Here is a 27,629-nt window from a genome sequence, read left to right as displayed (position 1 = left end):
TGCAATGTATCTACTCAACAAACAACATGCTGCTCACAATAATTCCTGTCATTCTGTGAAGATGAACAAGACTGATAGCAATCTCCAGTTTAATCCCTCAGCACGTTCCAGAGGAATTAACTACGAAGACTCCCCCACCCCTCACCCCTACCCCAGCACAGCAAGAGGCCTAGAAAACCAATGGGGAAAACACATGGAGGTCCACCGCACTCACGGAACAAAAACAATATCACTAAAGACATAAACAAAATCTATAAATCTTCAGTCTCTTTGGAGTCACTATGAAGATGTTCAACGAGTTCAAAGAAATGATAGTACAGGTAGTCAGCAAAGCACAAGAATGTATGAGAGTCAAAATGGAAAAAAAAAAACTACTACAGTGAGAAATGAGAGAGATGAGAACCTGGTAGGTGATCAACGGGGTCAACAGAAGCTTTGAGCAGCAGAATAACAGACGTTGGGCCAAAGATCATAGAGCTGCAAGATGAGAAGGAGGAAACTGCTAGGAAACAGCAGAAAATTGAAAAAAAATCTGAAAAGAAATAAACAGCATACCAGAAAACTACGGATGAAATACGTTCCAGAGGAACAATATAAGAATTATCAGAGTCCCTGAAGAACAGCAAGGCAAACGTGATAAAGAAAAACTATTTAAAGAAAACATCAGTAACACAGAAGGCTCAACCAGCAATGATCAGCTTAGTAAACACTCAGATATGGACTTAGTGACCCCATGGTGAGATATAACAATTTTCACAATTTTTCTTTCACTTAAGTTTTCTTTTTAATAATTCCATTAGCCATGCGTCTGTAACAAGTAATATGTTAAATTAGTTTGTGTTTCCTAAGGGGGCAGGCTTGGGGAATGATTGGGAAAATGGGGACAATGGTGGACAGAAGGTCACTCTGGAGGTGGGACTGGTGTTGGAACATTGAGTGCCTATAACAACTGGATCATGAACAACTTTGTAACCCTTGGTGTTTAAATAAAGTAAAAAAAAAACCTATGTTTTAAAAGATATTACTTTACATTTCTCATTTTTAACATTTTATAAGACTGCAAAATACAAATGTTCCTCACTGCCAAATATGAAGGCGTCTACATTTAATTATCTTACCATCTGTGTGCCATAGATGAAAAACGAACATTCAAGAAAAGTGAAACAGACTTAGATGATTTGAAGGCGAGGCGGCAGGTGAGTGGAGAATTGATTCCACTGGGAGAGCCCTGGATAAGTGAACCATTGGGAAACCTCACGGAAATGGGGCGAAGCTCTTCACCATCAGGACCTTTTACTTTGGGGACGGAGACTCTTACAGATGCATTTCTGTTTAAAGAAACAAAACTATCTCAAAGGACATGAAAGCCACTCAATTGAAATGCTTATCTCTTGAAACATTAGAAAAATGAACACTTCAAATGGTATACCCATAATCAAAGCTATTTCTGTATAAATTTTCTGATCATAATATAAAATTAATAATGGTATGAGCATTATGAAAATTATACCCATAATATTAAAAGTAGTATGAGTAATTTAACCAAGAGCCACATAATACAATAAAAAATTTTGCTATCTAAGCACAAAAACAGTTATACCTGACAACACTATATAACATTAGACAATGTTTCTTGATAAAACATAGTCTGTAACTCAATATAATTCAAGTCATTTCTTTTTTGATTTTGAACAACAGATGTTGGTATATATTTATGTGATAGGATCTTGGAGAAGTATGGAATCCTAAAGTTCTGGAGCTAATTTTAAAGAACTATAGAACTTCACAAAGCGGCATTTTGAACAAGACTCATGATAATACCAAGTCCCGTTTCCAGGTCAAATATTAGAAATTAAAGGTCATACTTCTATGTTTTTCAATCATTTTAAGCTATTCTCAACATCACCGGTGGAACTTGTTTTCAGGAATCTCAGTACATAATTGGAAGAAAAGAAATTAAATTAGAAAAGCGCTGAGGTAGGTACTATCTAGAAATTTATTAAAATAACGCTCATATGGGGGCTGGAGCGATAGCACAACAGGTAGGGTGTTTGCCTTGCACGTTACCAACCCAGGTTCGATTCCCAGCATCCCATATGGTCCCCTGAGCACCACAAGGAGTAATTCCTGAGTGCAGAGCCAGGAGTAATCACTGTGCATCGCTGGGTGTGATCCACAAAGCAAAAAAATAAAAAAAATAATGCTTATATTAGGTAATTCATCTTGGTGCATTAATCCAAACAATGTAGATAATTTCAGATACCAAGAGATAGTCTAATTTCTACATACCTATAGATAGGTATATATCTATAAATTTAAAATTTATCAGGATTTCTATTTTCTATATAATATAACAATATAGTCTTCCTAGACTTTTATTTAATATAAATATTCTGCGTCTAAGATCCTAAGTTTTCAAATTAGCTAAAGCTTATCCAGTTCACAGCTATAGAATATTCATATATATTGCAAAATATTTATTCATTCACCTATTACATGATGCTTGTGTAGTTTCCAGATACTGCTATTTTGAATAATGCAATAATGAATAATTTCAAACACAAATGTAGAACAACTGCAGGAGTTTTTCTTACAAATATTGTAAAGTGCAATGTTTAGGCTGTAAAATATGTAGAAGAAACACTTCCCATTGATTTATCCGGTGCAAGTCCATAGGTTGTCACTATAACTAGTTATCTGACGTATGTTCTCCTTCTAGAACAGGCAAAATGCTATCTAATAGCAGTGCTCAATTTAATTTCCACATTTAAGAAAAGGTCAATTTTACCTTCAATTTATTAATCCTCTTCTATGAAATACCTATTGATTTTTTTAAATGTTTAGTTTTTAATTGGATTTTTAAAATTGAATCACAGTGAGATACACAGTTACAAAGTTATTCAGGACTGGGTTTCAGCCATCAATGTTACGACACCAGTCCCTTCACCAATGCGCATTTCCCACCACCAATGTCCCCTGTTGATGTTTTTTGCCAGCATTTCTACTGAGTTATTTGATATTTTTCTGATTAATTTTTATCAATCATTATTTTGTTGTTGACACAACTTTAGATCTAGTTTAACAACTCTTTCTTGGCCTTTTTTTCCTGCATCTGCCTGTGATGTGTACTCTCTTACCCTATGTCCTCTTTGACTCTCAGATTCCTGGGATGTTTACTTGGGCTTTCATTCTTACTTACTTTAGGGCACTTTTCTCCACTCAGGGGAAAATGACCCACGCATCTCTGTCTGGGATGTGTGCTTTGCTTTTTCTTTCCCCAGAGAAGCCCATGTTATCACTTGAGCTCAGATCTCTATTTTTCTCCTCGCTTACCTTTAAATTTTCTAATTAAACTTATTTTATTTAAAACAGTAAAAAGAGAGAGAATTTTTCTCTACTTACAGCCATTGCTTTTTAACATATTGCTTTTCACATTCAAACTTTGAATGTACTTGTAATGGATTTTTGTAATTGTGTGAAGCAGAAACAGAATTTTAGATGGCATACTGTTTCAGAACAACTATTAACTATTAAGCTCTTCTCACGAAAGACCTACCTTGAGTAGGCCAAAGAGATAGTAGAGGCGTTAAGACACTTGCATGTTCATGCAGCTAAAGCAGATTTTATCACTGGCACAGTATATGGTCCCCAAAGTATCATTAGCAGTGACCCCTGACATATATAATCAGATGTAGTCCACCTACTCTCAAAAAACCTACCTCTGTCACATATTCTTTTTTTTTTTAATTATTGAATCACTGAGGGGTACAATTATAGATTTACATACAAACTTTTGTGCTAAAAACATGGAACGCTTCATGAATTTGCGTGTCATCCTTGTGCAGGGGCCATGCTAATCTTCTCTGTATCATTCCAATTTTAGTATATGTGCAGCCGAAGCGATCACTGTCATATGTTCTATATACATTTATGATTCTTCTAAGATTTATATTATGTTTTGAAATAAAGTATTTAATTATTTGTAAATTTGAATAAAATGTTTTGACCCATCTATTAATATTTTATTTATTTCAAGGGCCAGGGGGATTGCCCTATAGCTGGAAGACTGCTTCATGAGCAGAGGGGAGAAGGCAGATGGAATAGAGAAGGGGTCACTAAGAAAATGATGTCTGAAGGAACCAGCTGTGATGGAAGATACATGCCGAAAGTAGATAATGGACCAAACATGATGACCTCTCAGTGTCTGTGTTGCAAGCCATAATGCCCAAAAGTAGAGAGAGAGTATGGGGAATATTGTCTGCCATGGAGGCAGGGGGAGGGTGGGAAAGGGGGGGTATACCGGGGATATTGGTGGTGGGGAATGTGCACTGGTGGAGGGATGGGTGTTTGATCATTGTGAGATTATAACCCAAACATGAAAGCTTGTAACTATCTCACTGTGATTCAATAAAATTTAAAGAAATTAAAAATATATTTTATTTATTTCAAACTTAAATTATTTTTAGCTAACTGTGTATTAACTCTAAAAATTGTTAAAAGTTTGGGGGCCTGAGCATCAGGGTAGGGCACTTGCATGCACGGAGCAGACCCAAGTTCAATAATTGGCACACCTTATGATGCCCTGACTCCGCCAGGAGTTGTACCTGAGTGCAGTGACAGGAATAAGCCCTGAGTACCAGCAGGAATGGTCCAAAACGCCCCCAAAAATAAAATTTAAAAAATTAAGTTTATTAAAATGAACTATAACTTTTCTAAATATCCCTGTATAGTTGAGAAAAATGCATATCTAACAGCAAATAAAAGTATCCTACAATGCTATTTTTTAATATTTTTGATAACATCAGTATAAAATGAAGTTTTATTAATATATTTTGAAGTCTTTATCTATACAAATGTCATCATCTATATCATTAGTAATTGAGATACACATTAAGATATTTATAGGAGGAATGGACTAGTTGATTTTTCCTTTTTATTTCATTTTGGAGGTTATGTTTCAAGACTAATACAATATAAAATGAAATTTTAGATTTTTGAGGGCATTGAGGTAAACTGTATCTTTTATAATCATTTTATGACTTTCCATATTAGAAATATCTACCTCTTGAAGATTACCGCACATAAAATCAATACTGCTATCTAGCTTTCTTTTGGTTGTGCTGGTATATATTTTGCCACTTTTTTACTCAACTACAAGTGTTTTTGCTCCACAGAGGGCATGAAGCAATGTATGTAGACATTTTTTGGTCACAGTGGAGGAAAAACTATGATGCTAAACATCTCACCATGTACAGGATAACTTTAAATAAAGGTCTAATTCATCATTACCATCATCATCATCCAGTTGATCATCGATTTTCTCAAGCAGTCTCAGTAACTTCTCCATTTATCCTAGCCCTGACACTTTAGAAGCCTCTCTTTACTCGTTCTTCTCAATGGTGCCACATTAGAGGCTCTTTCAGGGTTAGGGGAATGAGACCCATCATTGTTACTGGTTTTGGCATATGAATACGCCACGGGGAGCTTCCAGTCTCTCCCATGCGGGCAGGAAAATTTCGATAGCTTGCCAGGTTCTCTGAGAGGGAGAACTAGGCTATAAGCTATAAGCTTCCGGGAGCTTGGTCTTATAGTCTCTGGATGTTGACCGTTGATGGGATTACATGGTGCCAGGGGCAGTTTCTGGGTGTGACCACCTAGCTACTGAAAAATGGGGGATCTGGGCTAAAGAGGCCTAGTCCTGATCGAGCAGGCTTAGAGATCTCTTCCCTGGGTCCTGCACATCTGGGTTCCTCTGCTGGTTCCTTCATGCCTGAGGCTCATCCGAACATGTGGGGAGGTCTAATTATCTCCCCCAATTGTCAACAGTTTGTAGTCAATTAGGCCTACCTTATTTCAATCTTAATTTGTCCTTATGCTTCATCTAGACTTGTCTTAATACATAGTCAGATGTTCTTATTCTCTGACATTGTCTTTGTTTTATATGGACCATATCTAATGGTGCTCAGTAGGCAGGGGACCTGGGGTCTCTTTGACAGAAACTCAGCATGGTTGTGGTCTGGTGTTAGGAATCTATCTAAAGGCCTAGCACATAGTTGGCAAGTGCTCTACCACTTCCACTGTCTACTTGGCACCTGATACTGTTTTTCAACCAGTCTGAGTAACATACACACATTCTTATGTTACACTACAATTTAGAAATGTTTTGCCACCATTTTTATTTAGCTTTATCTTGCTTTTAAAAGTTTGCTTCTCATTTCTTCCAAGGGTAGCTGAGGTTTTGTTACTCTTCATAGATATATAGTGGCTATATATATGTGGTTACCCTTAATATTTCTCTCATGTTTGTCTTTGGAATACACCCAGGTGTGCTCAGGGCTTACTCCTGGCTCTCTACTCAGGGATCATTCCTGTTACTAACTGAGGGAACCATAAGTAATGTCAGGGATTGAACTCAGTTTGACCACATGCAATCAAATGTCTTACCAGCTATACTTCTTTGGCCCTTAAAATTTCTAAAAGTTATAGTTGGTTCATTTTTAAACCTGTATAACTGTCTTACTTCACACACACACAAAACACCATGAAAATAGATTTCTCTCCTTCCTTCACTTTAAAAAAGTAAAAGAGAGGATAATTTTTCTCTTCTTACAGGCATTTTTTAAAAAATATTTTGCTTTTCACATTAAAATTTTAATATACTTGTAGATTGTATAGTGTCTATAAGTGATAGGCAGAAATTTTGCAAGTCAGGGACTTGTTTCTGTGGAAAGGGTCCACAAATATGATATCACTTTGATAATTATATTATATTAAAATAGCATAGGGACTTTCCATATGTAATCAAAATCACTAATCAACTGAATTTGAAATAAGGGAGATTATCATGGAATAAGAAAGGATTATCCCCCTACACCATTAAAGGATTAGACCTAAAAGGATGTTTAGAGGGCAGAGACAAGAAATAGCACAGTTTTTCAGCTTTAAGTGAGAAAGACACATGTTGTGGAAAGGAAATATACAGCCAGGACTTCAGGGTGATCTTCTAAAAGTTAAACGTGATCCTAGCCAACATCCAGCAAGAAAAGGGTGTCTGTAACCATTCATTCTGCTAGCCACCAGAGATCTTGGGAAGATTGCTCTTATGTTCCATTATCTTGATTTATGCTTTTTGAGACGTGATACAGCTAAGTTGACCTAAAATGTTTACCCAGTGAAGTTGAGATTCATGAAGTTCATCAATTCATGCAGTTACTTGGCTTTTGATAATGGGTACAGAGCAGTAGAAAACTTATGCACTTAAGGTTTAAGCTTGTTCCTTATATTACTGAGACATACCAGAAAATTGTATTTAAAAAAAGCAAATGGCTGTTATATCACTATTTGGATTTTTAGTATTTATAATTTAAATGCACAATTAAATATATGAATAGTTCTAACTATAGGAGCAAATCACAGATTACTTATAACTCATAACAAATGAAAAAGTATATAAAGAAAATATGATAAATTCCCATAAAATATTTACTTGAAATGGTTTTTAGGTGAAATGACGATGTCCAGTGCAATTCTTACATCCAAAGGAACAGGAGTGAAAAATACATGAGGAGGATCAAACGATAACTTGGGTGATTTTACTTCTCCAATCATTTTTAACGTCCGATAGCAAACTGGATTATCATTTAAAAGTACGGGAACATCAACAATGTATTCTTTATCACAAGCTATTGGAAAAACAAAAAGTAAAGCACTTTAGATGAGTTCACACATACACTTAAAAAAATACCACCAGATTTATATAGCTTATGTCTTACTAAATATTAAAATGTACTATGAAATTATAGCTCAATGGAGCAGAATATATCACCTAGAAAGTAGATTTATCCTCACAAAGAAGTTAATGAGATATTGTTTAAAATGAGTCGTTTAAAATACACCATGTCTGGAAATAGAATGTCCTTAAAGTGGATATTCATTATTACGAAGGAGATACATATAACTTGGAGAAAGTGAACAGCATGACTTCTTTGCATTGTTTTGTGTGCTTTAATGGAGACTGGTTACCCTTTATAATATATGCAGTTTGAGAAAAGGTCAAATAATCCCCATAAGGATCCCATGGGGACTAAGGAGATGTAGGTGTGCTGAGAAGAGAACTTGCTTTTTTTAAGTCTAGGAGAGTGGTCAAAACTGGCTGATTTCACCAGACAGATAAAATTAGGAAATTCTCTTGTGACAGCTCACAGTGAAGAAAGGCCATTTGTATTGTGGAGAAAGGCTCAGCAGGAGAAGCTGCAGGCTATTTCTGAACAAGGATCCATCATAGCAAGTTTTCAATACACTTTGAGACCCATCTCCCCAAACGAAGTGTTTCATAGGAACAAAAATGTAATTCGGGAAGTAGGAACTCAAATTGATACCTTAGAATGCACATAACGGGGCACTGAAGTGGCTAGTAGGAGATTAAGGGTATAAACAGAACAGAAGATAAGTTTTCTGTGTGAAACTCTAGGGTATGGGAAATTGTTCCCCTAACAAAAAACCCCAAAGGTGCGATATTCCCATGGCTAAAACAGTTTAGGTCTTAGACTACAATAGGTTGCAAATTTGTTGCATCCAGTAATAGACCTTGTGGTCAACATGGGTAAAAGTAGAGTAGGAAACGGTCAGGGCTTTACTATACACTTTATGCTAAAAGGGTGCCTTCTGATTGGCTCTGATCTGCTCTTCAAGTACCTATTTGAATGTTGATGTGCTTACCAGCTGTCTTTAATGTTTCCAATTGGCTTTGATCTGCTCCTCAAGTACCTACTGAATGTTGATGTACTTCTAACTTTCTTTAATGTTTCTTTCAACTTAAACAATGGCTTACCAGTTGGGAGCCCAAGTTGGGGGAGCAATATGTTATTGAATAAAAGGCCAGCCTGGGGGACCACTGACAGCTGCCCAAGGGAGCCTAAAGCTGGCACAGTTCTTGAGTGTTTGTTTGGATCCTTAAATGTATGTTTGTATCTATCTCTGAATCCAGTCCCCACTGGTCTGAGGCTATAGAACCAGTTTGGCAGGATTCACAACACAAAGCCAAGTTGAAAAATTGACATTTGTAAGCCATGAACAGAGTAACAAATCCGTTAACTTAACTAGACCTATCAATTCTCTTTGTACTGAAGGAGGAGGCCTCAGTCTTCCCTTGCCAGTGAGAGGAAGCCACAGTTTTCTCTCTTCAGATGTTCCATCTGTCCCTCATCACCTGACACACATTCCACCCACAAGGTTGTCTCAGCATTTCCAGGCTTCCCAGAAACCTAAAACTCTGCCCTGCAGTCTAGGCTGACTGACTGATGGGGAAACTGAGATCACTGGTAATTAGGCCTGGAAGATTTGTTTCCCCTTGCCAGTGAAAAAGGAAGCCACAGTTTCCCCTTGCAACCTTTCCCCCACTTGACCTGACACATTTCATCCCCAAAGTCTTGCTCCAATGGTCCTAGTGATTTCCAGGACCATAAAAATCTGTCCTGGAGCCTCGGCTGACAGGGTGTCTAAGATAAGGGGCAAAAATGTCCAGAAAGGTTTAGACCAGCTAGACATCCTTGTGATTTCTGGCACCTTTTGTAAACATTTACCAACAGAGAAGGGATGCCAGGAGCCCTTAAAACAGCCTTCACAGAACTCCGTTACCTTAACTTAGTCCTATACTAAGTTTCTCCCCACCTGGGGAGCTTCTTTTCTTTTCTCTTCTACTTTCCAATAATTTTTTCTACTTTCCAATTCTGAGCATCTTTATTATTCAATATTTTCACTTTTGAAAATATTCAAAAGTGAATATTTACTGCCTCACCTGCATCAGCACTGAATGCCTTGCCTTTGTCTAATACTTGTTCAAATAATCTAGAATACTTGGAAAAAGAGAAGTGAGTGAAGCAAAAAAGAGTACAGGAATTACCTACTACTAATAACAGGGGCGATAGCACAGCGGGTATGGCTTTTGCCTTGCACATGGCCGACTGGGTTCAATTCCTCTGTCCCTCTCAGAGAGTCCAGCAAGCTACCGGAAGTATCCCACCCTCATTGCAGAGCCTGGCAAGCTACCTGTGTCGTATTTGATATGCCAAAAGCAGTAACAAGTCTCACAATGGAGACATTACTGGGAGCCCGCTCGAGCAAATTGATGAACACCCGGAAGACAGTGCTACAGTGCTAATACAGGCGACTAACAGAAATACTAGTGATGTAGGCAGGATAGGGAAGGCCCCCTCCCAAGACAGTGGCAAAAGCCCACCTTACAGGAAACAGGAAAAAACAGGAGTTGAGGCCTGGTAAGACTCTCACCTAACCACAGCAACCGAAAACTCCCACACTCCACAACTGCCACCAGCTGTGGCCAGACTCCACTGCTCAGGATCAGACTCATCAAGAAATTAATCTGCTGAAAAAAACTCAGGTATGCCAGTTATGTGACTTAAATCTCCAGGTTTTCACAGTCGAGGTGGGCCACCACCTCCATCTCCCCATACTTTCTGAAGCCCTGATAATCATGCCCCTGAACCACCACGGGTGCCATGTAAGCTCATTTATCACCATGATTCAGAAACTCATAAATGAATCTTGAAAGAGATTTACAAAAAAAGTATAGGTAAGGATGGTTTCATTAGATGAAATATGCTATAAAATTATGTTGTGAATAAAGAAAGTAGATCATTTCAAAACTAGACAATAAGATTTATTGGGCATGAATGATGATTTCAGGGCTACACACATATTTATGTTCATTTTTTGGGGGGGTCACACCCGGCGATGCACAGGGGTTACTCCTGGCTCTGCACTCAGGAATTACCCCTGGTGCTTCTCAGGGGACTATATGGGATGCTGGGAATCGAACCCAGGTTGGCCGCATGCAAGGCAAACGCCCTACCCGCTGTGTTCTTGCTCCAGCACCCATATTTATGTTCTTATGAGCAACGAGATTTCTTATGTTATCTCAGATTACTTGAGATGACTTAAAAATTATACATATTTTAAAACCCATATGTGCCTTGTTTCTCATCTGAGATACAAATTATACTAGGGCATTTGGGCTACATTTAATTATTAAGAATTAGAGTAGAATCTGACAGAGGGAATGCATAGGTTTGACTGTGAGGTCAGCCACATAAAGAAAAGTTAAACAGAAATATTTCCTATGTTCATAGAGATTTCCAGCTCATTTTACTTGGATATGAATGTTGATAGGGACATTTAGAAACTTTACATAGAAATACAAGCGGTAGCTTTAGATGAGATAGTTTTTGAGTTATTTCTTTTGGTATCATAAACAGTAGAAACTGTGAAGATACCACAGAAATACTTACAGTATTTCTAATTAGATTACTGTAAGTAATCTTACAGTAATCTAATTATCATTATTATAAAATAAACATAAGATAGCAGAAACTTATAAGATATTTTATATCACTTCAGTGCTCTAAACCGAGATAATGCAATCTTAAACACTTTTAAAAATCTAATAATCACAGTATCCTGTATTGCTGAGCAAATAGAAACCTAAATTATGTAATTCCATACTAACAGAAATAGCAACACATTAATTTAATGCAACACTGTGAAAAATGAGTATTACAGAGAAAGAGAGTTCAATACACTCTAAAAGCTTCAAAGCGCTAACAGGAAAACTGCCATCGTGGACATGGCTGAATAGGAGATAGCAGGCCTCTCCTCTCAAGCATAACCACAAATCATCTATAAATCAGAGGGAAACCTCACCAGTTTAAAGCCAAGCTTCACTCAGAGATATATATCTCTGGACCTGAATGTTGGTGGCTACAGTTAAGGGACTTAGAGAAAAGGGGACAGGAAAATTGGCCATAGTAGCAACCAGCATTGTTGAGCTGGGAGAACAGCACAGACATAGAGACATTTAGTCCCTAATTGGAAGGAATTTCTGAGTGGATGGCAGAAACTGAGACTAGGAGAAAAACCCTGGTGCTTTAGGTTGGTCACACCTATGGCTTGTGTCCCCCAATTATCGCCTTGTGAGCCTGAGAATTTTAGACCAGGGTCTGAAAATAGAGATCAGGAGTGCAGACTTTGGCAGAGGAAGGCAGGAGGATTGGCCGTGTGGAAATGTGCCTCTCGGTTGCCCTCACCATCACATCCCAGGTAAGGTGACTGAGATTTTCTGCCCCTACTTCACTTCTCAGTCCCCAATATGGTTATATAATCAAAAGCAGGGGGTTCCAACACTAAAAATATGAGACACCTCAGGGAAATCAAAAGATGGCAGGCAGGGAACCAAGATGTAAAAACAAAACATCAGCCAGGAGTCATTTCAAAAATAGCGATAGGTAAAGAAGAGAGAGAGAACAAATTGGAATGCCCTGCCACAGAGGCAGGGTGGAGTGGGGGGACGGGATTGGGAGGTGGGAGGGATACTGTGTTCATTGGTGGTGGAGAATGGACACTGGTGGAGGGATGGGCTCTCGAACATTGTATGACTGAAACACAAGCACGAAAATATGTAAATCTGTAACTGTACCCTCACAGTGACTAATTAAAAAACAAATAAATTAAAAAATATAAATGCATGTGCCAAGAAAAAAAATAGTGATAGGGAAATCCATAAGGTAAATGGAAAATCTCCAGGGACAGCACTGGAGGATGTAACAGACAAAGTAGAATAGGGCTGAGGAAAGGGTCAGGGTTCACGGTCTCCACATGGAAGCACCAACTTTGATCCTGGGCACCAGGAGATCCCTTGAGTACCACCATACTCCCCAGAAAAAGGAAGTAAAAGAGCAATCATACAAAATTTAGTGAAATGAGAGAATCCCAAATCTCAGTTTAACACAGAAGAGTATGTTTTTTATATTAGAAAAGAGATACAGAACCAGGAAAACAATTCTTCCTGAGAGAAATAAAAGATATAAAAAAATACCAAAGAGATACTGATTTGGAAGAGCACAATGTATAAACTGAAATCCATATCAAGAAACAAAGAAGGCTCAATTCTCAAAGAGGAACGAAGAAAAAATGATAATAATGACTGAAATAGGGACGAGAGACATAAGATTTAGCAAAAAATAAGAAATTCTACAGAAAATATCATCAGAGTCTATTAGAAGAGAAACACAGATAATTGGTACTCTGAAAGATGAAGAGAGAAGGGATCAGAGATGCATTTCAAAGATATAATAGCTGAAAACATCCAAAAGCTAACTACAAATGTCTAGAAAGAAAACATAAAATTGAACCTTCTAAACTACAAAACAACCTGAAGCAAAAAAAAAAATCACTGTTAAATAATCAAAAGTGAAGCATGAAGAAAAATATTAAATGCTGCGGTGGGTATGTAACATTCAAAACACCTCAATCAAGCTTCTCATTGGAAACTTTATAGGATATGAGAGAGCAAAATGACGTTTTCCCACAACGAACAATCAATTTTATTAGTCACCCTCTCCTGCAAAACTGCTATTTAATTATGATAGACATATAAAGACATTCACAAATGAAACCAGACCTTCCTTACAAGAAATGTTGAAGTGAAACACTCTTTACATATTAAAATTCACACATGGGCTGCAGCAATAGCACAACGGGTAGGGCGTTTACCTTGCATATGGCCGACCCAGGTTCCCAGCATCCCATATGGTCCCCCGAGCACCGCCAGGAGTAATTCCTGAGTGCATGAGCCAGGAGTAACCCCTGTGCATCGCCGGGTGTGACTAAAAAGCCCAATCAATCAGTCAATCAACCAAAAAAATAAAATTCACACACAGACTTGGGAACTCAGTGCTGCTCTTGGGAGCACAGCAGACTGAGATACTGAGGACTAGGATCTCTCCCCACCCTGCTGAAACCCTCAAAGTTGCACCAACACCCCACAGCTGCCACCATGCCAAAGCCCCAACTCCACTGCTTTGTGGCTAATCTTTGCAGAGTTACCAAACCAACGAAATTTCTAGGTACACTAGTGTTCGGGCTGAAAACTCTGAGGTCTTCCAGGAGTGCAGGTAAACAGTCTCCCCGCTCCATACCCCACCCCAATACTTCCCAAAAAGCAGCAGCCTCACTTACATCCCACAGCCACTGCCAGTTCCACAAATCCTAGAGTCTTGGAACGCATGGCCATATATGCAGCCTTGCCACACCTCCAAATTCCACAATACTGACAGCCCAGTAGGAGCACACCAAATTCAATGGGAAAATACCATAGAAGCCAACTAAGCTCAATAAACAAAAATGGTAACACAGCAGCTCAACTAGCAACAATCAGGTTAGTCAAACCTTAGACAATGATTTAGTGACCCCATGGTGAGATAAAACAATCTTCACAAATTTTCTTTTAAGAAGTATTTTTTGATAATTCCATTAGCCATGGATCTGTAATGAGCAATATAAAATAAATTATTTTGTATTTGCTAAGAAGACAGGCATTGGGGAGTGTTTGGGAAAATGGGGACAAGGGTGGAGGGAGAGTCACTCTAGTTGGGAGACTGGTGTCAAAATATTGAATACCCATAACCACCGTACTCTGAACAACTTTGTAAACCACGGTGTTTAAATAAAACAAAAATAACATAAAGCCTTCATCAAGGTAACAAACAGTAATACAGAATCAGAAACATAAATAATGATGATGTGAAAAACTTTTAAAGGAGGAACTGGAGAAATAGCATAAGGATTAAGGTGCTTGTCATGCACATAGCTGACCCCAGTTTGGTCCGTAATACCAGAGGCTATTAGAAAAGAAACACAGATAACAGGTACTCTGAAAGATGAAGAGAGAAGGGATCAGAGACACATTTCAAAGATATTTCAACACCACCAGGAGTTACTCTGAGCACAACGCAAGAAGTAAACCCTGATAAATGCTGTGATGACCCTACCTTCCCACAAAAAAGTAAAGAAAGAAACGGATCAACAAATGACAATGTGACATTAAATATGAATCATCATCCACACACCCACAACCCCCACACACACATACATAAGCCTGTCAGATATACAAAGTTTGATGCTATCTTCATCAAAACCATAAAACAAAAATAAGGAACACAGACATGGGAGGGGGAGAATTAAAACCGGAAGAACAACCAGGAAAAAAAATCCAGGTAAAATGTCAGATGGGTAAAAAGGAAGATAGAGGAGGGGGAAAGGGTGGGAACAAGACAAAAAACAAGGTTTTTTGTTCACAGGTCCTCCTCTAAGCATCAGGGCTAGAATTTTGTAGCTGGTCTGAGAAAAACCCTTGACTGCACGCACCTTGCCCTTGGATCATACCAGTAGCAAGTATCACACAGTGGGACAGAGAAAAAAAAGAGACAAATAGAAGAATATAGAAAAAGTAAATAACAAAGGCATAATATAAATCAAGATGAAAAGAATATCAAGAATTAAGCCTCACATATCAACAATCACTATAATATTGAAGTCTGAACTGAACTCAACAATTTAAATACATGAGTAGCGGGATAGATCAAAAAAATAGAGTGTCTATACTGTGCAACAACTCATACCTCACACCACCCATACTCCAAGAGTACCACACCACATTTGGTGGAGTTTAAAGTAGGACGAAACCAATCTTAGAGGGAAATTTTTTTTACAGATAAATAAATAAATATATATATAATAAACACAAGGCTAAACCTTTAACAACATATTAGTGATCTCTTATAGAAGAGCTTAATAGTCTCTGGGTGAAATACAAAAATCTTCACACTCTTTCTTCTAAGGAAACTTTTTTGTAGCATTTTCAGCGGTGTTTCATTAACAATACAAAATAAATTATTTTGGTTCTTCTTTGGGGCAAGGGTTAGGGTTCAGGATGGAAACATTCGAAATATGGTGGTGAGAAGGTGTAATGGTGGTAGGATTGGTGTTCAAATATTAAATGTAATCAAATATTTTGAACTATTTTATAAAACTAAGTAAATACCACCAGGCACATGCAGCTATTAAAAAGATACTTTGGATTATCAAAAAAAAAAAACAAAAACAGAGTCTGTCTATGCTATGCATAATAAAAACTCATATCAACTGCAAAGAAAAACACAGACTAAATTCAAATGGTTACAGTAAGGAATTTCCAGTCAATAACAGAAAAACATAGTAAATGCTATTCTTATATCTGATAAATTAGACTTTCAGCAATGAATAGCTATGAATCAAAGATAGCTTAGTACCCAGTGATCTATGCTATTGTCTATCAAAAACATATAACTCTCACATAACTGTCATTAATATTTATATATGCAATGCAGGTTTTATGCAAATATAAAATAGTTAGTAAAACAAACAAAAAATGCAAGACAGATTAATAGCAACACAATAGTAGGAACTGTTACCATGCTACTTACATCACTGGATAGATAGAACAGATCTGTAAGAACAATATATCAAATAATTTCTTTACAAATATATGTTCGGGGAGCCAAAATGATAGTACAGCAGGGAAAGGGTTTGCCTGGTGTGCACATTGACCCCCCAAAACAAACAAGTCTCAGACTGGAGAGAGAGTACAGGGGTTAAGGCATTTGCCTTGAATGTGGCCAACTCTGTTTCAAATCCTTGGACAACATATGGTTCCCCCAAGCACCGCCAGGAGTTGCTTCTGATCATAGCCATGGATACTGAGTGTGGTTCACCCCATTACCATCACCAAAAAAAGTGTGTGGGGGGAGTGAAATACAAGCCTCTATAAATGTTTAAAAAAAGCAATAATCTCCAGAAAATTTTTGTTTCACAATGTCACGAAGCCAGAAATTAGTAATATAAAGAAAATTAGAAAAAATGCAAATATGTAAAAATTAAACAACATGCTTCTGAATAACTTCTAGGTCAACAAAGATATCAAAGAAGAAATTAAAAGTTATATGATGCACTGCCTAAGTAAAAAAAGTTATCTGGAGATGAATGAAAATTAAGACTTGAGCTATCAGCTCCTGTAGGACATTTCAAAAGTGTTAATAAAAGGGAAGTCCGTGGTTTCTACAGGACGATATCAAGAAAAAGTGGGTCTCAAAAACTGTAAGTCAGCAGAAGTGCATAATAAGAATTAAAACAGAAATACATGAAATAGAAATTAAACCAATGTTACAACAGATCAATAAAACCTAGAGGTGATTTTTGGAAAGGATAAACAAAACTGACAAACCCTTAACTAGGATCACTAAGAATAAGAGAATTAGCCCTATTTAATGTAGTTTGAAATGAAAATGTATAGTTACAACAGATACCAAAATAACAGGATCATAAGAGAGTACTTTGAAAAGTAGTTATAAAACTGTCATGGTAAAGTTTTTGTGTTTTCCATATAAAATCGATGCCCTGTAAAAATATAAAATAAAAGGTTAGAGGGACAATTTTACCTCTTCTAACTTGAGTCCTTTTCATTTTTCTTTCCTAATTGCTCTGGCTATTATTAGACAGTCTCCTTGCTTTTCATAATCTTAATAGAAAAACTTTCATGATCTAATCATTTAGTACTGTTAACAATGGGATTTTTATGTGTAGACTTTATTGTGTTGAGATAATCTTCATTTCAGTTTGCTGAAATTTGTTTTCATCATAAAATAGTAATAAATTTTATCAAACGCTTTTTCTGCATCTACTTGAATGGTCAGGTGACATTTTTATCCTTCATTCTGTTGATGTAATATATGATACTAACTGATCTTAGTATGTTCAAAAACTTGCATTTCAGAAAAGAAATCCCACTTGACCATGGTGCACTATTCTTTTTTTTTTTTGCGGGGGGGGGGGTGGAGCACATCTGGCAAGGATCAGAGCTTAGTCCTGGCTCTCCGCTCAGGGATCATTCTTAGCAGGCTTGGGAAACCATATAGGGTGTCAGGGAGCAAACTTGGGGTTGGCCACGTGCAAGGCAAATGCCCAATGATAGAGTACTATCACGCTAGGCCTATACTATCCGTTTAATGTGCTCTACGTTCAGTTTGCTAGGACTTTGAGGATTTTCACAATGTTACTGGATTCAGTTTCTTTACTTATAGTTTCATTGTGTAGCTTTGGCATTAGAGTAATTCTGACCTCAAAAAAAGAGGGGGGATCTGGAGAAATAGCACAGCGGGTAGGGCATTTGCCTTGCATGTGACCGACCCAGGTTCAATTCCCAGCATCCCATATGGTCACCTGAGCACTGCCAGGGGGTAATTCCTGAGTGCACAGCCAGGAGTAACCCCTGTGTATCGCCAGGTGTGACCCAAAAAGAAAAAAAAAGAGTGGACTTTTAAAGGCGCTGGTGTGTCCCTCTCCTTCTGACTTATTTCACTCAGCATGAAATTCTCTATGTCCATCCATTTATACGGGAATTTCATTAGTTCGTCTTTTCTAACACCTCTACAGTATTCCACGTATACAAATACTACAGTTCGAATGACTGCACTCGTTTGTGGAATATAAAAAGACACAGTATGAGACTAATACACAAAGACAGTAAAAACAGGGGCCAGGAGGATAGGTCCACGGTTGTAAGTTTGTCTCAAGGACTAGGGGAGAGGACAGGGAGGGAGGGAAGGAGAGACAGAGACAGAAAGAAATAGAGAAAGAAGAAAACTGCCTGCCATAGAAGCATGCGGGGTGGGGGGGGGCAGGAGGGATACAGAGAATATTGGTGGTCAGAGATGTATACTGGTGGAGGGATGGATGTTGGAACATTGTATGACTTATGACTGAAACCCAATCACAAAAGCTTTGTAACTGAATGTCACAGTGATTCATTTAAGAAATAAGTTTATAAATAAATACCTAACTTTTTTAAAGATGCCTGTGTAGAGGCTGGGTTTGGGTGGGTTGGAGAGGGAATCTGGGGACACTGGGGGAGGGGAGCTGACACTGTGGGGTGAGAGCTGGGGCACTATATATCTAAAAGCCAATTATGAATAACTGTAAATCGCCATGCTTCAATAAAATAAAAGTTAGAAAAAAAGAAAAAAAATGTTTGAAAATCTTCCCTCTACTTCGTAAGAGTTTGAGAAAGATTAGCATTACTTCTTTAAAGATTTGATAGAATTCTAAAGTGAATACATATGGTTCTTGGATTTTTCTATGACGTTTTAACTTGCTAATTTAATCTTGTAGGTTATAGGTCTGTTCATTCCATAATGTTTGAGCGCACAGCCAAGAGTAAGCCCTGAGCATGGCAGGGTGTGGTCCAAAAACAGAAAAAAAAAATGAATGTATCTTTTGGGTAGGAGAGATGGTAATTTGCAGGTAAGGTGCTCTGCTTTATATGCAGCCTACCTAGGGGGTTCAATACCCAGTACTTTAATTAGCATCGCAAGTCCACCAAGAATGATCCATGAGTACAGTCAGGATTAAGCCCTGAGCACCAGTGAGCATGACCCAAAAACTAAATCAAAAACAAAACAAACTGTGTGTGTATCATTTGGGGATAGAGTAACAGTATAGTGGGTAGGCTGCTTGCTTGCATGTGACTGAGCCAGGTTTGAAGCCCCAAATCACATATGATTTCCCTGAGTCCCACCAAGACGGCATAACTAGAAGGAAGCCCTGAGCACCGTGGGCTGTGGTCCATAAACAAACACCAACTCTCTCTCTCTGTCTGTCTCTTTGTATCTCTCTGTCTCTTATATACAGAGATACTATCTCTTATATATAGAGATAGTATGCATGTGTGTGGATGTGTGTGTGTGTGATATGCTGGGATAGATAGAAGTCAGAGCTCAACATATGCAAAGCATGTGTTCTGCCATGGACTCATGTGCCCAGTCCTAAAAAAATATCCAAAACTGATTCACTGTATCACTGTCATCCTGTTGCTCATTGATTTGCTCAAGCAGGCACCAGTAATGTCTCCACTGTGAGACTTGTTACTGATTTTGGCATATCGAATACCCCACAGGTAGCTTGTCAGGCTCTGCCGTGCGGGCTCGATACTCTCGGTAGCTTGCCGGGCAATATATATATATATATATATATATATATATATATATGTATGTATATATATGTATATACACCATATATACACACATATATACATATATACACATATATATGAAAAAATTAAATGAAATATAAACTCACCAAAGTGTATGAGCTTCACCTATTACAGTAGTAAACAGGGTGAAATTTAGAGATATAAATGCCTTTGTTTTAAAAAAGAAGTTTCAAACAATATTTATCCTTTCACCACAAAAAAACAAGGAAAAAAGGAACAAATTACAATTAAACTATGTAGAAGAGAGAAAATAATAATTGAGAATAAATTAATAAATAAAATATAGGGAAATTAATAAAAATTGAAAGTTGATATTTGAACAAATTATCAAATTTGAAATTTTTAAGCAAGAATGACAAAAAATAAAGTCAAATTTTAAAAAATCGTGAGTTTAAAAGAAAAGCTAGGTACACACTGTAAACATTTAATATAAAAGAACACATCATATACCTGTTATAAACAAGTTGGATAACCTACAAAAAAGGGCCAAATTCCTATAAAGACGCAAACTACTTTAATTCAAGAAGAAATATGAACTGTGAATAAACATAGAGAACAGCATTAAGGCAACAACCAACATATTCTCAGATAGAATAATAAAAATTCAAATGACTTCAATGGTGAAATATAATAAACACTTCCTAAATAATGTCAGGGACCAAAGAATACAGCAGGTAAGGCACTTGCCTTGTAAGTGGCTGACCAGCGTCTGATCCCCAGGACCCCATCATACGGTCCCCAGAGCCACACCAGAAGTGACTCCTGAGCACAGAACCTGAAGGAAGACCTGAGTACCACCCAAAACCCAAAAACAAAAATACAAACCCCAAAGAATTAATAATTTTTGCAGCAACAAAAATGGAGGGAATAATTTTAAATTAATTCTATAAGAAATGGATGGAAAACAATCTATTTGTGACCAATTCATTTTAAATTGAGTACCTAGACAACCTGGACTGGATCGATAGCACAGCCATTGGGCTTTCGCCTTTCACGTAGCCAACCCCTGTTCGATTCCTCTGCCCCTCTCAGAGAGCCCGGCAAGCTACTGAGTATGGAGCCCACACAGCAGAGCTTGGCAAGCTACCTGTGCGTATTGGATATGCCAAAAACAGTAACAATAAGTCTCTCAATGAGATACGTTACTGGTGCCCACTGGAACAAATCGATGAGCAACGGGATGACAGTGACAGTGAAGCAGAAAACCTGTTTTTTAAAATAAATTAATAAAATTAAAAATAAAATATTGGGGTCAGATTTAGAACAGCAGGTAGGTGCTTGCTTTGCACATGGCCGACCTAGGTTTAATTCGAGGCACCTCCATATGGTCCCCTGAGCACCGCTATAAATAATTCCTGAGTGCAGAGCTAGGAGTAAGCCCTAAACATCACCAGATGTGGCTCAGAAGAAAAAAATAAATGAAATAAATAAAATATAGAAGTTCAGCCAACCCGGGTTCGATTCCCAGCATCCCATATGGTCTCCTGAGCACCGCCAGGAGTAATTCCTGAGTGCATGAACCAGAAGTAACCACTGTGCAAAGCTGGGTGTGACCCAAAAAGCGAAAAATAAAAATAAAATATAGGAGTCTCCAGCCCACTTAGTCAAATATCCCCAGCAGTGGCTCAGCGTCTCCTGAGCATTGCTTGGGAGGGCTCTCCTCCGAAAGTGTAATCTCAAAATCATTATCATAGGTATAGATTTTCTGTTTCTTAAGGTATCTAATTGAAAAAATAAGAATTTAAAGAAAATAGGAGACATCTTTTGCTTCCTCATCTTAATGAGTAGTTAAAAAAAAAGAGCTCAAGAAGACAGAAAAGGAATACATTCTTGCTCAGGAAATAATGACTAAGGAAAAGTAGTAAGGGCTGTATCAAGTGCAAGAAAAAGTAAAATTGACTGCACTAGAGAAAAACAAAATTATTCCCTGGTTCAACTAAAATGATGCCATAAATCTACTTCCCAAAGTTTCCACTCTCCATCCAGCTGTTTGATCCTGACCAAACCCAACACCCTCATCCATTCTGCATACTTTGATCTCCTAAAACCTAGCCTCACGCTCCATCAATACCATGGAGATTACTGAATAGGAGGAATGGAATGCTTTACAACATTTTAAAATACAGAGTGGACTGGAAATAAAATTCCAACTCACTTCAGCAAATTCCTGAGAGTTTGAAAGGAAAAAAGGTCATGCTGTGACTTTTGTTTCCAGTTAAATTCACTGATAATGTTTTGTTGCAGAACTGGTAGAAAAATATATTTCTAAAGAAGAGTCTCTAGAGGCTTAAAGATAACCAAATAGAGGGGGTGTAGAGATAGCACACTGAGTAGGGCATTTGCCTTGCAAGAGACCGACCCAAGTTCCGAAGTTCCGACCTCCATCGACGATCAAGAATCAGGGACACTGTCTTGTTTGCCAAGGCATCGAAAATCAGATGGGCCAAACATGTAATGCGATTTGGAGACGACCGCTGGACTACAGCTGTTACTGACTGGATTCCACAGGACATCAAAAGAACACCTGGCCGCCCACCTACGAGATGGTCAGACTTCTTCGTCAAGACCCTGAACAAATGATTTGAGGCTCTTCATGTTCCTACAACAAGCAGACACCATTGGGCCACACTAGCACCCAGGGATGAATGGAGATGTTACTGGCACCCACTTGAGCAAATCGATGAGCAAGGGGATGACAAATGATACAAATGACAAGTGAATAAATTATTTGGAACAACTTTATAAAAACAAAATTTAAATAAATAAATAAAAATAAAAGGGCTCACACAAAACTCCCATATAACTTAGTCCTATACTAAGTTCTTCCTCTGTAGGATAACATTGGGTTTGTCCTTTCAGCCTTGCCACAGGGAACTTAGTTTACCTTAGAGCAATGGCCTTTCTGTATGGACACAGGAAGACAGTTAATGCTTTGTAATTTGGGAGCTGATTGACTCCAATAATATTTACTCCCAGGCATCTGCTTTCTCAATTCAGTTGCCCTTAGTTCCTAGCACCCAAAAAGCAGGGTCCCAACGAGGAACAAAATGGACCCAGGGCAAGCTGTGAGCTACCCTGGCATTGAAATGGGCCAGGCCAAAGCGCCACAATACTCAACTATAAGTTGAGAACATGGTTATAGACAAATGTGGTCATGATCAAAAAGTAACGATGAGACTAGGACCCTGCTGGGGTTAGGAAGACTAACCTGGTCTGAGGACTGTGGTCTGGAATATATAGTGAATATCCACAGGAAGAACCAAACTTTAAGTCTGATATATCTCTTACTGTGCTTATACAGAATGACATTGCTAGAAATATTTGAAGTAGATTTACTACAACTATTTAAGTGGATTACTAGCTGGGGAAGGAAGAAAGGGACACACCCTTGTTTGGACCCCACCCTTGAGCAGGTCTCCTAGTAATCTGGAGTAATCTCCTTAGATGAGATTTTTGTTAATCTCCTGGAGGAGTGGTCTTACCCCTCTTTGTTGATTTGTTAATGTCAACGCACCTTTGTGTCACCACCCTATGTGATTGCTATATAAAGTAAGACTGTGAGGAAAGAGACGGAAACAGCAGAGACAGAAGAAGAGGCAGCAGGACACAGACAGAGACAGCAGGACACAGACAGAAGACACAGCAAGGAGAAGACATAGGCAAGACACAGAAAGACAGACGCAAGACAGAAGCAGCAGAGAAGACACAGGAGAAGACAAAGAAGCAAGAGAGAAGACACAGAAGCAGAGACAGAGACAGGTCAGAAGAGACCAGAGGAGAGACTACAGAGACAGAGACAAAGATACAGAGACAGACAGAAGAGAGTCCATCGGCACACACAGAAGCAGAGCACAAGGAGGAGCCATCCTGATCCAGTCCATACACAGCCGCTTGAGAGCACTGAACACGAGCAGCATGCGAGCTGCTCTGAAAGCCCGCGGACAACACAACACACATCACATCATTGCACCCTTCCACTCGCGTGTGTGTCTTTGTAATATTTTACACTCCTCACTTAGGGAGCATTTCCTTTTATCCTCTATTTCTCAGTAAAGTTTTCAACTTTCAAAAAAAAAAAAAAAGAGTCTCCAGGAAAGGCTCCTGGATCTCCTGATCACTACTTGTGTAACCCCCTTGACTTCCCACAAAACATCATTAGACAAACTTGTCACGACACCCAAATACACAAAGCAAAACTACTGGAACAAGAGCATTTTTCACAATAGACATTGCAGTAAAAACAGATGCAGAAATGGCAGTGACAACTGTAATGCAGTACACTCACGAACAGATTTAGGAGAGAGACGAGGAAGAGAAAAGATAAAAATGTAGTAAAAGAAGAGACAAATTATGAATCACCATGATTTTAGATTATATAAAGTACTTATGTAGAAAATAATGCACATTTGAAAAACCAGATTTGATCAGTGCAGTTGAATACGATATCCAAATGGCAGACAAAAATATGATTATATTCTTTAATATTGATAGTTAACTTTTAAAAAGAAAAGAAAGAATTATATTTACAACAATGATGAATATAAAATAAGCCTTGGTTACTAAAAATAATCATGCAATCTTTGAAAAGGATAAGCAAATAAATATATGTGTGTATATATGTGTCATATACATGTTTATTTAGAAAAAAAGAATGTGCAAATTGCCAAGAAATTCTATAATGGATATTTAATAGAGTTATTAGCATAGTGCTAATCATTTCTTTGGTGGTGGGGGTCACACACCAGCGACACTCAGAGATTACTCCTGGCTCTGCACTTAGAAATTAGTACCAGTGATGCTTGGGGGACAATCAGAAATGCTGGGGATCAAACTTGGTTTAGTCACATGCAAGGCAAGTACTAGACTATTGCTCTGGCTCCAAAAATCTTTTTTGGTTCCGGGTTGTTGGGTTTTGTTTGTTTGGGTTTTTTTTTTTTTTCTGGAAGAGGGAGGCATACCCGGTGGTCCTACTGCTAGTTCTGCATTCAGGAATCTCTCCTAGCAAGCTCAGGGGAGAGATCATAGGGTACCAAGGATCAAACCCATGTCAGCAGCATGTAAGGCAAAAGCTCTAACTGTGGTACTCCAGTCCCAATAATGCTGTTTTGAAAGTATTATAAAAATATAATAAAGTTGCTACCATTAAAAAATAGAAGAAAACTGAAAATACTGACACATTGAGAGTAGCTAGCTTCCTGCGAAGAAAGCTATACAGATGTTAATTTTTTTTAACTTACCTTTGGAAGTGGCACACCATCACGTCCATAATATTCCCTGATTACATCTATTCTATTTGGTGTGAGAGAGGTCTACATAGGGCACAAATACTATAAGAAGTATCTGGAACTATTTTTAGGGATGTTTACCACAAAATGCTGCTAAGGAATTTCCCAGAAGTGTTCTGAGAACATATAACAAATAATTGAATCTCGTCACATATAGTAAAGTACTGTGCGAGTTAAACTGAAATATCAGCTAGGAGTATAGTGAGACAAGTACTTACTTGGCTGAAAATCTATGGTGACTTTACACTCTTCCCCTGGAAGCAGAACTCCATTCACTTTACTAAACTTGAACACAGGATCCATGAAAAGATTGCTAGTTTGACTCTTACTAAAAGTCCACTGCACAGTTTTCTTTGATACATTATTTATGACAAGATCCTGTTCACACACATACACACAAAAAAGGATATTTTTAAAAATCATGATATATGATATAAAGCTTAGTTTATATTATGCTAGTTACTCGACAGGCCTATATACAAAGTCAGGTGATTAAAATCGGTACTTAGAGGCAGGGGAGCTAGTACAAAGGTTAAGGGTCCACTAATTTGATGCTCAGCATCACATGCCCTTTACCCCACGCATCACCAAATGAAGCCCTGAAGGCCTACAAACACCATCAGGTGGCTTCTGTGTCTCCAAGCACCAAGGGACCAGAACAGCAGCACACTGAGTGATAGATGGGCTGCTTATCAAATGGGAAATCAAGGGGACATGTAAGTATTTTCATGATCCACAATGAGACATAAGCAGAAAATAGACTGGGGTCAAAAACACAGTATCAAAAGAGGTGCACTAGCTTAGTAAGGATATAAAGTAATTAGAATATTCTTTGATGGTGAGAATGCAAAATGTTAGTCACTCTGAAGACAATTTGGTTCATTATAATGTTAAATGTACCTATCATTAAACTCAGCAATCCTACTCTCAAATACTAACTTAAGTATTATTTAAGTAATTTTAGTAACTGAGCATTTGTATTCACATAAAAATGTAGATATGAATGCTTATAATAATTAAACACTGGAAGAAAAGATAAAATTGCCTTACACTAATGAACAGATAAATGGGGTACAGTCTTGCAATGGAATAAAATTCAGTAATAAATACAAGTATTAAACCATAAATGAATATCTAATATCTTGTTAGGTGAAAGATGTCAGACCCAAATAACTGTATTACATAATTAAATTACCTGTAATTTTGCAAATAGTAAAGTTGTGGCTGAAAATAAATATTGCTAAGTGTTACTGGAGGAGTTGCAGATTCTGTCTGCAAAGGGTTCATGTAATGCAACTGTTCTGTATGACCCTAATTGGTAAATTTGTCTACACCTTTTTCAAAACCATCATGTGTGGAAGTGAATGAATAACAAAAGAAATTCCTCATTTTGAGATAAAATAATTAAAAATGGGCACAGATATAAATGAACCTTGTGGTCTTCAATTAGGGTCAACATATTGGTCTGAACATTATCGACAGATATATGTGAATTACACATATATGAATCCAGGGTTAGTGTACATAAAAATATTCCCTTAATGAACAGAATGTGTGACAGTCTCGTAGCATCTAGCACTAATATGGCACAGATTAGGGTTTGTAAATCCCCATCTCTCATATAAAATACTGGTATCTCTTGAAGAAAATTTTGATTGTAGGGCTGAACAAGTAAAATAAAATATAAGCCTTAACCATTTTGTAATATCAGGAAGAAAGTTAATACTTAAAAACCACTGTCACTGTCACTGTCACTGTCATGCCGTTACTCATCGATTTGTTCCAGCGGGCACCAGTAACGTCTCTCATTGAGAGACCTATTGTTATTGTTTTTGGCATATCCAATACGCACTGGTAGCTTGCCAGGCTCTGCCACGTGGGCTCGATACTCTCGGTAGCTTGCCGGGCTCTCGGAGAGGGGCGGAGGAATCGAACTCGGGTCGGCCTCATGAAAGGCCAACGCTCAACATCTGTGCTATCGCTCCAGCCCCAATAATGGAAAAATGTCAAAGGTCAATTTCAGAATTCTTTTTAGAACTCAATTTTAGAACAAAGGCCAAATTTAGAACTCTTAGCGGTCAAAGCTTTAACAATTTTAGCAGCCAAATAATACATTAAATTACAATGGATGAAGAAAGTAAATATATGTGCATATATGCAGCTACATTAAAAGAATAAAATAACTATTCTTATAGAAAAAATAATTTAAAAACTTCCACCAACAGATGGGAATTGACCCCATAAATGTAAGCTAAAATTGGCAACTCATTCCTAAAAATAATTACATGGAATTTTAATGCTTTTTATATACCAGTTCTGTTTTATTAAGTTCTATTAGGTCTTATTCTTTATTCTGTTTTAATTACTCTTGACCTTCTTATTAGGGTTAAGAAGTTAAGGAAGGAGGA

The 27,629-nt window shown here is 37.8% G+C and overlaps 1 protein-coding gene and 1 non-coding gene across 2 annotated transcripts in view; both read right to left on the bottom strand.

Moving 5' to 3' along the window:
* CFAP47 (cilia and flagella associated protein 47) overlaps positions 1–27,629 on the bottom strand; it is a 489,064-nt gene that overhangs the window by 352,398 nt on the left and 109,037 nt on the right. The window contains exons 25-27 of the mRNA XM_055121064.1: positions 25,440–25,599; positions 7,487–7,682; positions 1,119–1,328 (exon numbers count right to left, since the gene is read on the bottom strand). Of these exons, the coding sequence (XP_054977039.1) occupies positions 1,119–1,328; positions 7,487–7,682; positions 25,440–25,599 (566 nt within the window). The remainder of the gene's footprint in view (positions 1–1,118; positions 1,329–7,486; positions 7,683–25,439; positions 25,600–27,629) is intronic.
* On the bottom strand, positions 3,801–3,907 carry LOC129400411 (U6 spliceosomal RNA). Its single transcript, XR_008627654.1, has one exon. It is a non-coding gene; the product is annotated as a U6 spliceosomal RNA (small nuclear RNA).

Source organism: Sorex araneus, chromosome X, assembly GCF_027595985.1.
Source record: "Sorex araneus isolate mSorAra2 chromosome X, mSorAra2.pri, whole genome shotgun sequence".
Lineage (NCBI taxonomy): Eukaryota > Metazoa > Chordata > Mammalia > Eulipotyphla > Soricidae > Sorex > Sorex araneus.
The sequence above is the reverse complement of the archived record's forward strand: the minus strand, read 5'-3'. Positions and strand labels throughout refer to the sequence as shown.